The sequence below is a fragment of the Euprymna scolopes genome, chromosome 3 (genome assembly GCF_053919585.1).
Source record: "Euprymna scolopes isolate OS-2025 chromosome 3, ASM5391958v1, whole genome shotgun sequence".
Taxonomy (NCBI): domain Eukaryota; kingdom Metazoa; phylum Mollusca; class Cephalopoda; order Sepiida; family Sepiolidae; genus Euprymna; species Euprymna scolopes.
Genome location: NC_136484.1, coordinates 89,643,473 through 89,660,347, shown reverse-complemented (window position 1 = coordinate 89,660,347; position 16,875 = coordinate 89,643,473). Strand labels below are relative to the sequence as shown.

Here is a 16,875-nt window from a genome sequence, read left to right as displayed (position 1 = left end):
TTACCCTCCTTAAAATATAATACAATAACAGATTAATTTTTTTTCATTCATTTAAAATGCAACTCTGTAAAAACATTTGGACCTTTTGTCGTATTTGTTCTCACCATCATAATGATATCAGACGTTTTATTATCAACGAAACTATTGTGTTTTGCGACTGTGAAGAGGGAATCTATCACTAAATGTTGAGAAATGAAACATCTAGGTTTATTACAAGTATAGTTGTGTGCTGTTGTGCATGTGTTTTTTTTTTCTTTTTCTTTGTTCTTTTTTTTTGTTGCCATGTTTGAAATCTGTTCAGGTTCTTGTATCCTTTTCACTGATACTCTTGGGAAAGATATGACTACATTTTACTCTCCCTTTAATTGCCAGAGGTTACCCTTTGCTAAGAAAATTAGTCTAGTAAAAGGGAAACTTCAAATGAACACTGGTCTCTTTCGACTTTTACCATCCTTATCATGTGGTGGTCCTTCTGTTAATCCAAATAAGTTTGGAAATTCATTAAATTTGTTTATTAACCGTTAGTGATGATAATTTCCCCAGTGTGTGTGTGTGTATGTGTGTGTGTGTTCTGTATGCATATATCTATTACCTTTTGTGTATGTTGGGATTGTAAAATCATTAGTTTTTATGACTTTAAACTTATTAACAAAATGCCCACATTTCTGAAATCACATATTTTTTAAATATACACTTGTTCTCATTTGACCTACAACATTTTCTGCCAAGCGCGCTCGCGCGTGTGTGTTTAAGTAGCATTTTGCAGTATCTTTTATTGAAATCATGTCAAAATACTCTGGAAATAAATAGGTAATTGCAAAACGAAAATTGACCAATTCCACACCCTTGCAGAATATGATTGCTTGAAAATAAAACAAAAAAAATGACTGAACGACACACAGATGTTTTTATAAGTCATTGCATAAATTAATCTGGAATAAAAATTGCTATTGCTGCGACATGAAAAATATTTTGTTCATGAATTTTGAGGCTTGGTTTTAATAACACTAATCAAAAATGTCTTTATTAAAAGGTAATTGCTGTTTTTAATCATTTTTCTCTGATTTGATCTTATGGTTATTTAAAGATAATGATGACATTATATCAAGAGAAAAACAAATATTTTAATCTAAAAAACTAGTGAAATAAAACATAAAAGCAACTTTTTTTACAGAAATAATTTTTATCAGCAGAAAATTTCTATAGTCTTATTGCACTGATTAAACTGTTTTAGGCATTTACTCTCTCTCTTGCTTTAAATTCACAATCTATAGACAACTACCATCCGATCATGTTGAATCAAGTCTAATTTATTTAGCAAAGAGTAACAAAGTGCAACCAGCCATGTAAAGAAACTTGCAGAACATATTTACATCCACATACAGTGCAAGGTCGCTTTAATCAACATCACAACCTATTCTGACAAGTTGTTCCATAGAGCAGAAACACTGACAGGCACCCATGAAAAGTATAACTTGGCATTGGAGTGAAAAGTTCTTTGAAAGATACGAGGGTCGTTCCAAAAGTAAAGCCTCCTATTTTTTAATTAAAGACAAGAGTGGTATTATTAAAATGAACAACCTTTTGTGCTCCAGAATTTATTTTTCTACATAGTAACTACCATTATCAATGCACTTTTGCCAGGAATTCAATGACGCAGCCCTGCTTCTGTCGAACGTCCATGACAAGGGCTGTTTTATTAAATTCTCATAACATCAATATCTGTAACAGAGAGAATAATCTTTCAGATCATCAATGCATGAGTTCAGTCATCATAACAATACAATTTGCAATCTCCTCTGATCTATTTGTGGAGAATAAAAAAAAAATAAGAGGTATTACTTTTAGAACGGCCATCATCGATTTAATTAATGGATCACACTTCTCATAGACATGTACAAATGCTTCTCAAGAAAAAAAACAAATTTAACAACTATTAAAGTACTTGTTCGATTACTTAGTTATAAAATTTGTCAGCATGATGACCACAACCAAGATGAGGATAACAGACTGAAACATGTGAATAATAAAGTTTTCTTTGTGAAAAGGTGGCATTCTCATGGTTTTGCTTATAGTATCAAGTATCAACACTTAAAGTTCCAATAACTATTCAGGACTTGTTTATAAAGTTATATAAATAATAATATACATTTTGATATGAAATTTATTTGATAAGAAAATATTTTTATACTTTCATAACAGTTAATAAACAAAAGTATTAAATTCAACTGACTTTGATAGTTTTTGTTAATAGTAATGTTGCTTTGATTAAATGGTGAATTCATTTTTATTGTAAACTGATTGATTTCTTTTACAAAGGAGGCCCCACTTATCAAGGCCTGGAGGCCACTCGAGGATAAGGGTTAATGAGTTTATAGTAATCAATGGGAAAATGTAGTAATCGTTAGTAGTGGAAATTTGGTAAAATGGATTACTTAAGGGGATGACTCGTCAAGAACTTGTTCACGACCATATTGTAGTCAGAGAAAACGGAACAGAGTTCCACAGGTGTGCAGTTCTAAGCAAGAAGCTTTGTTCATGGAATCTACGGTTAGGTTTAGGCACAGATAAAGAATAGGGAAATTATTGATAGTGGTTTCAATATTTTTATCTCTCTCTCTTTCTCTAGGAATGCGATTGAAAACAAAACCCAATATTAAAATCAAGTACAGTAAATTTTGACAAGAAATACAATTACGGTATTCATTTTGTATCAAGAGATTTTACAATAATATTTTGGGCGTGTATATTTATGTTAGATATACATAAACAGAAAAGAGAAGTCTTACTTTGTTTTATTTTATTTACACCTTGAAAATTCTATAAATGTATATATATAATGGTTGTATAGTTTGGTTTCCTAGATTTAGATCCACTGAGACCCGTGTGATTATTAAAGAGTGTTAATAGAGGACATAACACGTATATAGTCTCTTTATTCTACAAACATATTGATTACATATGTGCATACATGTTGTAGAGGAATCCCAATCCAAAGAGACCCACCTTATCAAACTGAAAAAAAGAGACGACACTGAAACGAAAATCAATCTAGGAATGAACCTTGATTTTCATTTCAATGTTGCCTCTTTATTTTGGTCTGATGAGGTGGGTCCCTCTGGATTGGGTTTCCACTGAAATATGTATGCACATATGCAACCAATAATATTTGTATACTAAATGGTAAGACTGGGTGCAGGGCTGAGAACAGGTAAAAGCAGATGTTCATTAATTCTTGGGCAATGCCAGGAGGTTTGCTACTTTGTAATAAATGTAAATGAATATTTTTATTTATATTTTTAATCTTTTAAAATGTTCTGATGTTAATCATATTTTTTTATGCAGGTCATTTTGATGGTCGAGCCATGCCATCTGCTGGGTTGCTGCCTTTTGCACAAACCTACATTTGTGCCATAAGTAATAAATGTTACCAAAATGTCACAGTTGGAGAAATACCTGGAGTTGTGGAAAACTTTAATCAATCTTTGTAAGTGATATTTTTTGCTAATTGATTATCATGTAAATGTTCGTTTGCAAATTTTAATGCGGTTAAAATGAATGAAATTATATGCCAAAGAGTCTACTCGCAGGAAGTACCTATGGAAAGAGAAAAGTAAGAGCTTTATTGTTTGTCAGTTGGGGTACTCTTACTTGTGAGAAAATGCTAGGAAAGTATCAGGTTATGATTGCAGTTCGTCCTGTGTCCATTCTTACCAATTCCTCTCATGTTTTCCTTTGTGAACTCAACCTGCTACTTCAACTGTTCTCCATCTTCTCAAGGGCGTTGCCAACTGTTTACTGTACTTTTGCCCCCCCCCTAAAGAAACGCCAGTAGGGCAACCAGAGATATGCATGTAGGTCTTTGCTGTGTTATAAATAATTTGTCTACTAATGTGGCGAATTGTTTACTGCTTGCAAATCGATTTTGCCTGCCATTTCACAATAACACCTCAAAGTTTACCTATCTATAGACGAATTTTTGCAGGGTTGGATTCGTTTCGTTTTGTTAAAAAATATTTACAAATTTATTTTCATTTTTTTTTTGTTTTGCTTCATACATCTATAAGTATTTAATTACAAACAGAATGTGGCAAAAGGTACGAAGGCTTAACAAAAATTATCAAACATGAAAAGTTATAATTAGGACAACCCAAAAATTGCATTTATTAATCAAGTTGAATAATTTTACAATGTAATTATATAAAAAAATTCATAAATCAATCAAAATTATTTTAATTTCACATTATAAGAACATTCATTGAGTATTACTTGCAAATTTTACGTTGCCTTAATTATAATAAAATTATAATTATAATAACGAAATGAAATTTTATTAAAGCGAAAAGAATAAAACATATTTTGTAAAATTGTAAAATAAGTTCGGTCCTTCCTGTTTACGCCACTGAATGAGAAAACTTCTCTGTGCTTAAACCCTCATCTTTCTTACATTTCCAGGGATCCGTTGTGTCATCCTATTAAACATTCAGTCGAGAAAACTTCTTTGTGCCCAGACTTTCTAATTACCGGGGAAAACTGAAAGACTTTGAATTTGATACCTATGGCATTTTATTTTATTCTTATTCGGTCTGATGATTATATATTTTTATTTCAGCGCCGTTCAAGTGTTGATTGTTTATATATATATATATATATATATATATATATATATATATATATATATATATATATATATATATATATATATATATAAGTTGGACCCCCAAAAAACAAAAGGGAAAATTATATGAAAATCTAATTGTTTGGATTTTGAGTTATCATTGCCTTTCTGTCCGTTTTCTCTTTCTCCTTGTGTTGATCTCTCTGCTTTTATTGCCGACTCTATGCTCTTTTATTTTCACTGTGTTTGTATAACTGTTTGCATGGAGAATTACAAATAATGTAAGCCTAGCACCCTATTGGCCTAGACCCGACTGGTCAGCGAAGAGCCTCGATACCCGAGGATTGAATATCTAAAGGGAATCAGTTGGGTGGCACATCTTCAGTAGTAAAGTCCCTTACCCTTCAATGAAAGCCAGTGCACCCACTAACCCTGTGTCCAAGTGCTAGAGCCAAAGTTAATTCTGTGCCTTGAAACCAGATCGAGGATGTAATACGACAGCAAGAAAAACATGTGATGAAGTGATAAGAATGAACTTTAAAGAAAGCCGGGTAAATAAAGACTTAGCCAGAAATAGATTAGTTTGGAAGTTCCTTTTTGAAAGCTACCTAATGTATGGCAGCATTTAAAATGAATGTTAAATCAAATATAATGATGAATCATCTTTTTTTATATAATATTCTAATCATATTGAATCATTATTTTAAAAGTTAAATGTTATCATTTCTATTAACACAAGAAGAAGTCTAGCATGGACACTTATTGTAGTTATCCAAGTTGATTGCTGCAACAATAGCATGATCATTATAGATTCTAATACATTCATAATCAGACCCAATGGTTGTATTTGTTGATAAACTTCATAGAACAATTTATTCTGTTATTAAGTAATTTACTTTCTAAATAATTGACTTACAGATTTTCTATTCCGTTGATATTAAGTTCTTAGCATGCCATTTTAATATTGCCCCACTTTTAGTCAGGCTAGTACAGCTATTCGGTATAGTCTGGGTAAAGGGATAAATTAAACAAAAGTTTTTGATAAGGTACGTGTATTAAACTTAGCTGAAATGAAACATTAATTAAAATGTACAAGAAATTGATGTGTAAGATACTTAGCTATATTTATTTACCTCCTCTGCAAAAAGCAGTGGCGTAGCAAGGGCGGCGGGGGGGGGGGTGCGGTCCGACCCGGGCGGCACGTTCCAGAGGGCGGCATTTTGAGAGGGTAAAAATAAATAAATAAATAAATAAATAAAGGTTAACAAAATATCTGAAAATTTATGCCGAAAAGGTTGTAAAACATCGAGCCTTTTAGAGATATCAGAATCAAAAAATGTGTCCCTATTTTATGAGCGGCACACGTCAGGGGCGGCATTTTTAGAGGTTAAAAATAGAAAATAAAAAAAATAATTTTTTTTACCGAAAAGGTTGTAAAAACTCTGAACTTTTGGAGGTATCGCAATCAGAAAAATGTGCCCCTATTTTATGAGCAGCCCATGTCAGGGGGCGACATTTTGACGGGGTAAAAATAGAAAATAGAAAAAATAAATAAAAACTGACACAATATCTTAAATTTTATACCCAAAGGTTGTTTTTTTTATAATCGGAACTTTTAGAGTTATTGCAATCGGGAAAATGTGTTCCTATTGTACGAGCGGCACATGTCAGGGGGAGGGGCGGTATTTTGAGAGGTTAAAAATGAAAAATAGAAAAAATAAATAAAAGCTAACAAAAAATCTGAAATTTTATACCGAAAAGGTTGAAAAAATCTGAAGTTTTGGAGGTATTGGAATCGGAATCAGAAAAATGTGTCCCTATTGTACAACCGGCCCATGTCATTTTGAAAGGGTAAAAGTAGAAAATAGAAGCAATATACAAAAATAAATAAAAACTAACGAAATATCTTAAATTTTACACTGAAACGTTTTTAAAAAATCGGAACTTTTGGAGGTATCGGGATCGGAAAAATGTGTCCCTGTTTTGCAAACAGCACATACCAGGGAGCGGCATTTTGTAAGGATAAAAACAGAAAATGAAAAAATAAATAAAAGCTAACAAAAAATGTAACCTTTTATACCGAAAAGGTTGTAAAAAAAAAAATCGGAACTTTTGATGGTATTGGAATCGGAAAAATGTGTCTCTAATTTACGATTCCAAAACCAATTATTTTAAATTTTTAATTTAAGATTTCATTATTGGTACTAATGATAAATATTTATTGTTTTTAAATTATCGCTAAAACTAAAATGATAATAACATCAAAATACAATGTAAATTCATTTTATTTTTAAAGCAAAGTTTTAAAAAAGTTGCATAAATTCTCTAGGTAACCTTTGAAAGAAAGCAGTTGATTTACATGTTCCAAAAATGTTGAAGCATTAAACAAAACATTTTTGTCAAGAAAAACACTTTCAAACATCACTGATAATTAAATGATACAACGGAAAATTAGCAACAGAAAATTACGTAATTTTGGAATTGTAGAAACATTAAGCAAGTACGGAATAAAAATCGACTGTAAACAGATTTTATGATCGTCATATCAGGGAATATAATTTTAAATGGGAACTAAGCGCTACATCTCAAATACTATTTAAGTGGCTTTCTATTCGATAGTTTAAATACTGCCAAATTTCTATCAAGATTCGAACAATCATAGAGAAATTGATTTTTTTTCAAACTATTAACAAAATTTTATAATCACGGACGTATTTATAATTAAACCGAAATTTATTATGATGAATTAATTCTGGTAATAAGATTTTAATTTTTTACTTTTTTTTATTAATATAATAACTGTAAAAGATAATACAGGAAAAATCTCCTTAGAATGCGTACCTAACTTAGAAAAATCGACTTACTTGCTTTCAAACAAGAGTAAATATTTAAAAAATATTTATATTTCTGTGAGAGACACTTGAATCCTATTTAAAACTATATCGTCTTTAAGAATGGTCTTAAACTCTATCTTCAATTGAGATTTATCCGTAGATGCTTAATTTTGATACCTTGCCAAAATTACATTAATTTAACCTAAAATGATGAATAGTCATCATTTCCTGATGTGCCTCACAAGGACCAGATGAGTGAGGTGTTGCGCTACGTAAAAATTGACGAAAATAAAGTGACAGTGGAGGAGTTGTTTCTCTGCTACATCAAGACAAAAGGTAAAAGTGCGGAGGACGTTTCTAAATTGATTTTGAGAGAACTGGAGAACGATGGGATTCAGATTGATAGATGTATTGGCCAGGCATCTAACAATGCTACTATTATGGCACGCCACCAATCAGATGTGCAGAAACGAATCTCCGAAATCAACCCAAAGGCTCTATTTGTGCCATGCACTAACAATTCATTAAATCTGGCTTGTGTACATGCCGCTTCTGTAGTGGTTCACTCTGTTACATTCTTTGACATATGTGGCCAGTTATTCTCGTTCTTTTCTGCATCTACACATCGCTGGGACGTCTTGATTCAGTTGACCGGTCTAATTATCAAGCGGACTATGGAAACTAGATGGAGTATTCGAGCAGATACTGTAAATGATGTGGTAAAAAATTATTGGAAGTCGTCATTGCTCACAGAAGAAGGAGAAAATGCAACCACAAGATCAGATGCATATTTAATTTTCAACTCGGTATTGTCGTTTCCGTTTCTTTTATTTCTGAGCTTTTGGAAAACTATTCTCCCAGAAATCAATGATGCCCAGAAGTATCTTCAAGAAAAGGGGCTGAGTCTGCAACAAAGTTCTGTCAGGCTGACGGCATTGAGAGATTGCCTTCTTCAGAATAGAGAAAATATGGTGGACACTTCAATAGACGAGTAAAAAACAACTCTGCTCTGAAATAGGATAAGCATAGAGCATCGTATCCGCAAAAAGAAACAAATGGATGGTGAACGATTGACTGATACAGCAATGGAGTTTCATACTGAGTTGAGATGGGAAATGCTGTCTGTCATAGACAGGTTGATTGAAGAAATATCTTGTAGATTTCAACAAGTTCACAATCTTGCAAGTAAATACGCTTTTCTTACACCATCAAATCTGCTTGATGATAATTTTAATTGTCAGCTTGGTGAAGTTGACGAAGATATAGAAAAAGATAAATTCTTTGCCGAAGGAAGAGATTACAGTATTTTGTGAAAGCTTCAGGAAAAGACAAAATCATGAACTTTTGAACTTTGTGCGGAGATACCATCTTGGGCATTCCGTCCCTAATATTGTGATCTTGCTGCGCATTTTCCTTACCAGAGCTATTAGGATTGTTAGCTGTGAGTGCTCTTTCTTGAAACTGAAACTCATAAAAAACTACTTTCGATCAAAAATGAGCCAGACAAGGCTTACAGACTTGGCAATCCTCTCCATAGAGAGGGAACTTGTCGATAGAATGAATTTTGATAGTTATTGATAACTTTGCCGAAAAAAAAAAAACGAAATGTATATTTGTAAATTTTCAACTGACTTGATGCCTTGCGATAGTTCTTTCACAAAAAATAAATTTATAGCCTTATTTTCAATTCATAAATACATTCATTTAAAAAATGTTAAAACTATTTTTATAAAGGATTGAAATATTATTAACAACAACAAAAATCTTAAATTTTGCGCTTAAACCAAGAAATTATACACACGGATTTCATAAAGAACGGATACAAGACGTTTTTTTCTCTTCGGGAGGCTCGGCATTTTAATAATGACATTATGACAAAAACTGTACCTTGGACTATCCTCTCCTTGATACAGTCATGTTTTTTGTGAAAATTCGGAAATAAAAACAATAAAAAGGTAAATAAAAATGATTTTATCATTTCTTAACCTTTTTATGTTTTTAAATGTTCTCATTTAAATTTATGAATAAAATTTCAAGTATTCTCATTTGAATTTATAAAAAAATATTTTCTAAAATGTGTGACTTCCCATTTCTTAAATTTTGCGCTTAAAACAAACGATTGCACACAAGGATTTTAAAAAGCGCCGATACAAGAAGTTTTTTTTATTCTTTTTTAGAGGCTTGACCTCTTAATAATAACATTATGAAGAAAAAGGAAAAACTACATCGGACTATCCTCTCTTTGATACAACCATGTTTTTTGTGAAAATTCGGATTTTATCAACAACCAAAAATATAAATAAAAAAGATTTTATCATTTCATAACATTTGCAGGTGTTCTTATTTAGATTTATTATTTGTGTAACCAATTAATTTAATTTAACATTTTTTTTAAATTGAATTATACGTTTTTGTTTTGAAAAAAAAAATGGTTTCTTTTGTTTCATATTAACGTTTACATAATTCCTTTCAGATTAATGTTTACATACTTATTATTATTCAAATTATTGAAAAGAAATTGTTAAATTAAATTACAATTTTAAAAAGGGGAATTGTGTAAACATTAATCTGAAGGGAATTGTGTAAACATTAGTTCAATCAAAATAAATATTTTGAGGGCTTTTTGGAATTTTGAAGGTTTTAACGGGTTGTCATATGCCAGTAGTAGGTGGGGGATGGCAAAACAGGTAATCATATGCCAGCGTGGGGGGAAAACATGTAATTATGTACCAGCGGGGGGGGGGGCAGGTAATTATATGCCAGCGGGGGGAATGGGGGCAAAACAGGTAATTATATGTCAATGGGTGGGGTGGGGTGGGGGAATTTTCCAACCGCCCTGGGCGGCAAAAACCGATGCTACGCCACTGGCAAGAGATTAGACTCAAGATTAGGTGGAGGTTTAAAGAGCTGGCACAAAGGTGAAGCGCACTCTAGCCTACAAAAAATGCCTGACCAGCCCGTTGGCATTCTCTATGGTTAGCAATAAACTAATCTCTTTTCAGAGAAAAGGTAAAGTTTGGGAGGGTCGACCCCATAGGACTAAACCGAACCGTATTTCAGCTCAACAGAAGCTATCATCAAAAAATTCAGTATCAGAACTAGTGTTGGGACGATTAATCAGAATTAGGAATCAGAAAAATGAGAACTTTTTGAGGTATCGGAATCAGTATCAGAAAATTTTGTGTCTATTTTCCGATGCCAAAAGTGTTTCTTTTAATAATTTTTTGTTTGTTTTTTTGTTTTCAAACAATTTTCCACTGCTGGTACTAATAATAAAATAATAAATATTTATTGATTTTAAACTCCCAGTAAAAATAAAATATAGAGATCACCCCCTACCTTTTTCCGAAAATTAAAACAAAAAGCAAAACGACACGTCTATAGCTAAATATTGAGAGATTTATAAACATTTTTAATCAGGAATTTAGAATGGAGTCGGTAATTGTATCGGAATTGGAAAAAAAATTTTGAAATCGTCCCATCATTAATTAGAATAGAGGAGAGACTTTGCTCCTAGCTGTAATATATTCTCCACACTAAAAGAAAATGGAAGTTGAAAACATAATGCTGCATAAAAAAAAAAAAACTGAATTACTATTTGGCTCAAGTTTAATGATACTTGAAATTGAATAAATGCATGCACAGTCTTTTAGATAAGAAATGATTAAAAATGGACTCATCACAATATCGATTTCAGAAATAGACAAAGAATAACCTTTACCATTTCGTGAGTATAGGGTATCAAACATGTTGAACATGCATTTTTTTTATTATTCAAAATTTCCATAAAATATCTCAAATTAGCGAAATTAACTATTTTGGCAAAAGGTAAAAATGATTTCATTTTTCTATTAAATTACTTTAAACATGTCCAACTTTGCTCAAAAATGTGAATGCAAGAAAAAGGTGAAAAGTGAAGATTTTGAAAAATTTCCCCCAACACTGTACTCTTCTTTCTTTGTGATCCTCTTTCTTTGTCTCTCTCATTTTCTCTCCTTCTCTTACTTTCTGTCTCTTTCTCTGATGCACTTCTTCTCTCTCTCTCTCTCTCTCTGTAGAACTTCCTTCCTCTCTCTCTTTCTGTCGTACTTCCCTTATCTCTCTCTCTTTCTGTCGCATGTTTCTTCTCATTCTTTCTGTCACACATCATCTCTCTCTGTTGTAATTCCTCTCTCTCTCCCGCTCATTCTTTGTCATACTTCCTCTCTCTCTCTTTCTTTCTCTCTCTCTCTCTCTCTCTCTTTCTCTCTCTTTGGCTCTATCACACTTCCATTTCCTCTCTTGCTCTGTTGCATTTTGCTTCTCTCTCTCTTTGTCGCATTTCACTCTCTTTCTCTGAAGAAGGAAAATTATCAAAGAACAGTAGTCCTTCTCTGCTTGTCCTCACATTGCTTCCAGGCAGTGTGTCATTTCTGCTTGCTACTGAGCTCCAAGAGAAATATGCTTAGAGTTTTTAAAGCCCTTGCTTCACTATAAACTTTATCATGCAGGCACTCTTTTAGAGCATATTTATTGTTTCTTACCCAGAAAGAGAAGTTTTTACAAGGTCATTTGGAACATAATAACCAAGCATTTATTCGTTGATCTATTGCAGAAGCTATCAAGCCATACCAATTTACTTAAGATGCTCAAACTGTATCGAAATATTGACATCACGTGCTATAGATATTTTTTCATACATTTAACTTTAGTTTTAGTTCATTGTTAATAGCACATAAGCGTCCTCTACCTTCGTCTTCAAAGTTTTCATGATCACTACAGAATGTTTTGAAATCATCTTTGCATTGTCTGATCACTTGTGGACGATTCTTCTCATGCTCGGATGATATTGACGGCTATTTAAGAAGTTTTATGGCCAAACTTTGACAAGTAAAGTGTATGCATTTGTTCTTTTTGTCATTTGTGTTATTAAGGCTTTAATATGTTTCGCAATTCATTCCGAAAGGAATGATTGAAAATGCATTAAAGAGTGCACAGTAAAGTTTTGTATAAAAAGCAAATCAAGTCAATTTTTTAAAAGTAATTTGTAAAATGATTAATTATGCTTCTATTCGAAATATGATTTTCTTTTTAGATTAACAAGATCCATGAGTGATCTTCAAACAATTCTTCAAAATTCTAGCAATCGTGAAATGTTTGTGCAAGCAGTCGAAACATTTCGTATCCTTGAGGATTTATATCATCGTTTGGAAGCGCAAAATGTACAAGGTAGGTTGACTAATTTTCTTACAGCATTTTTAGATTAACATTGAAATAAGTTTTACTATTTTTTATGAATGTGTTTTATGTAGTTTCAGACTTTTAGGTAGATTCACATACAGACAGCTGCTTTTTATATAATAGATTATTGCAATAGAAAAGTAACTTTTAATCATTTAAAACCAAATTAAAGCATTGTCAGGAATCTGTTGATTTCATATATACCATTGGCCTTACTAAGAGAGCAATTATCGACAACTGATGTGTGTACAGGCAAACACATACACAGATAAATTTGCTTTTAATATTCAGCATATTAAGTTATCTTGTTGCATTTTTCAAAGTTAGGCCCAAATAGCATTTAAACTGGTAAATAAAACTTTGCTTCTGAGTAGCCAATTTTCATTTATTATTGTTTTCTATGTTATTGGCATTATAATAGCCACAATTTATTTTTAAAATACTTATTCTGGTCTGGACGACTGGTAATATGTAACAATATTTAAAACTAACCTAAAAATTATAAAAACATAGTAAGGGGGATAACTTATTTTAAACTGATGAATATAATAGGATTTGTCTACCTTAAATTTAAAAATCTTCAAACAAATAGAAAATAAAAATTAAAATTACTTCACTGCATTCCGGGCAATGTCAGATATGTACAACTTGTAGATACTATATTTGTGGTGCTTATGTGTTTCTGTACAAGAATGATATTGAAAAAAACCCTCTTATTCCAAACTCAAACGACATTTCCCATCTACAATTATGTGAAGAATCTAATGGTAGTGTTACTTTTGTATCTGGTGTTCTACAACATTGTGGAATTTCTGTGTCTGCTTGATATCTATAAATAGTAAAGACAAAGTTTCATTTACTGTCATTTTATTTTTGAATTATTTGGATTATTTAAACGACTGTTTTTGCCTTGGGTGTTATTTTCACAATGTTTTGGCTGATGTAACCTTCGACCTTCATCGAGTGTATCTTGTCAAACTCTGGGATCTTTCTGTTGAACTCAGGAATCTACACAGAATTTTGAATGGAACCCATTATTCAGTTCTAACATTCAGTTGTAAGTGGAACTCTTTTGGATATTGAAGGTTCAATTCTCAGTGTGGGCAATACTTAAGATACAATTATTAATTACCTAGGCTGACAGAACGAGAGTACACTATCCTAGCGGATTAAATAAAGAGTTCTGTTTGAAATTCCGTGCAGATTCCCGAGTTTGACTGAAAGATTTCCAAGTTCAGCAAGATACATTTGGGGATGGTCAGAGATTACATCAGCCAAAACGTTGTGAAAATAACGCTGATGATAAGTACAGTAGTCTGAAGAATCCAAATTATATGAATTATCGATTTTCAAAACGTTGTGAAAATAACGATGATGATAAGTACAGTAGTCTGAAGAATCCAAATTATATGAATTATCGATTTTCAAAACGTTGTGAAAATAACGCTGATGATAAGTACAGTAGTCTGAAGAATCCAAATTATATGAATTATCGATTTTCAAAACGTTGTGAAAATAACGCTGATGATAAGTACAGTAGTCTGAAGAATCCAAATTATATGAATTATCGATTTTCAAAACGTTGTGAAAATAATGCTGATGATAAGTACAGTAGTCTGAAGAATCCAAATTATATGAATTATCGATTTTCAAAACGTTGTGAAAATAACGCTGATGATAAGTACAGTAGTCTGAAGAATCCAAATTATATGAATTATCGATTTTCAAAACGTTGTGAAAATAACGCTCATGATAAGTACAGTAGTCTGAAGAATCCAAATTATATGAATTATCGATTTTCAAAACGTTGTGAAAATAACGCTCATGATAAGTACAGTAGTCTGAAGAATCCAAATTATATGAATTATCGATTTTCAAAACGTTGTGAAAATAACGCTCATGATAAGTACAGTAGTCTGAAGAATCCAAATTATATGAATTATCGATTTTCAAAACGTTGTGAAAATAACGCTGATGATAAGTACAGTAGTCTGAAGAATCCAAATTATATGAATTATCGATTTTCAAAACGTTGTGAAAATAACGCTGATGATAAGTACAGTAGTCTGAAGAATCCAAATTATATGAATTATCGATTTTCAAAACGTTGTGAAAATAACGCTGATGATAAGTACAGTAGTCTGAAGAATCCAAATTATATGAATTATCGATTTTCAAAACGTTGTGAAAATAACGCTGATGATAAGTACAGTAGTCTGAAGAATCCAAATTATATGAATTATCGATTTTCAAAACGTTGTGAAAATAACGCTCATGATAAGTACAGTAGTCTGAAGAATCCAAATTATATGAATTATCGATTTTCAAAACGTTGTGAAAATAACGCTCATGATAAGTACAGTAGTCTGAAGAATCCAAATTATATGAATTATCGATTTTCAAAACGTTGTGAAAATAACGCTCATGATAAGTACAGTAGTCTGAAGAATCCAAATTATATGAATTATCGATTTTCAAAACGTTGTGAAAATAACGCTCATGATAAGTACAGTAGTCTGAAGAATCCAAATTATAGGAATTATCGATTTTCATCTCAAAAATTCCAAAACAATAATTTTATTCATAATTTGTAAATAGAAAATTATAGAAATTAGATATAAAAATGATAATGTGGGGTTCAGGGCTGGAATAAATAGCACCTAGGAGTAATCATTCATTCGCAGGCAACAACTATTAATGAACAATATATCAACGACATGAGATTACTTGTATGATTCATCTGATTTATTTTTAATCTTTGTAAGAATTTTCTAAAATAATCGCAGAAATGATGATTAGTATATATTCATATAAATCTCTTGTCTAAAAAAAATCGATTAATTGGTGATTGACTTTAAGTCATCTGCTAATTGCTGACATTTATTAATTTTAAAGCATTTAAGATTTAATTACATTTTTTATAAGGCTGTACTTGCCATGTTTTTAAATTGATTTTACTATTTAATTGTTTTATTCGATTTTTAATCTATTAATTTTATGGACTAACATGTTATATCGATTTGGCCAATCTTTGTATGAAGAGTTATTCATGTGACAGACTTTTTTTTTTTTAAATATTGATTTAACTTTTCATTATCTTTTTAAGATGCTTAATCAGTGATTAAAAACAGTTTATGATAATATTTTATCTATATCTCTATAAAAACAGAGATGTGTGTGCCACAGACGATTTCTGATTGGTTAATCCAATAATCACATCTCCTAAAAAACTATGGTTCGTAGGCTCTTAACTTTACCATAAAATATTATGGCTTTATTTATTGTCCATCTTGGAAGGGTTTAATTTTTTTTATAAATTGTTATTTACAAATTAAAAAAATACGAAACCTACACAATCTTACAATCCAACCTACGACATCACGGCCGCCATTCTGGTGTAGCCGCAAACACGTACACAACACGAAAACAATGTTTTGAAAATCTAGCAAAAATTAATTTTCCTGAAATTTTTCAATATTTAAAAATAAATTATGCCGGCTGATAAAATTTTTAAACTTTTTTTTAAAGCTAGAAAGATAAAATTTAAAAATACTTATTTTTATGTAAAACGCACGTTCGCTCGTGGTCTTTTCATTTCGGGTTTGTATTACTGTACACATAGATTCGAAAAAGTTGTCAAAAAACAAATATATAACAAATAAATGTTATTAAAGGCACGATAAGTTACTTTTCTACCAAACTGGATATATTTTTCGTGTTTTTATTCAATGTAACACATTTATTCAGCTCGAAAAACGGGTTTGTATTACTGTACACATACATTCGAAGAAGTTGATAAGATACGAAACAATACAGCACGAAAACGCGCGCACACACGCACACACGCACACACACTCACGTCCACTACCGTCCTTGGCTACGTCACGTTGTTATGGCAACACGATAAATACACAGTAAATTTGATTTTCTTCATTTCTACACAAATATTACGCAAATATAAATCATATAGAATATCTGTATGAATATAATTACACGTAATAGTTAAATAAAGATGATCATCGTTAGAACCGAAAAAAAAAACTAATAGGGAATTTGTATAAAGTTGTATTTTCTTTTCAAATAAATAGAAAAAAGGGGTGTTGATAAGACTATCCATACTTATACAGTTTAGTGACGACATTAAAAAATGGAAATATTGAAAAAAAATTTTATTGTACGTAACTGTTATAGACTGAAGTTCTC

The 16,875-nt window shown here is 31.4% G+C and overlaps 1 protein-coding gene across 2 annotated transcripts in view; it reads left to right on the top strand.

The window, feature by feature from the left end:
* Positions 1-16,875, top strand: part of LOC145257268 (phospholipid-transporting ATPase ABCA1-like) — a 379,489-nt gene that overhangs the window by 130,102 nt on the left and 232,512 nt on the right. For both annotated transcript variants that reach the window (XM_080115647.1, XM_080115648.1), the window contains exons 4-5: positions 3,346-3,487; positions 12,527-12,660. In XM_080115647.1, coding sequence (XP_079971773.1) covers positions 3,346-3,487; positions 12,527-12,660 — 276 coding nt within the window. The remainder of the gene's footprint in view (positions 1-3,345; positions 3,488-12,526; positions 12,661-16,875) is intronic.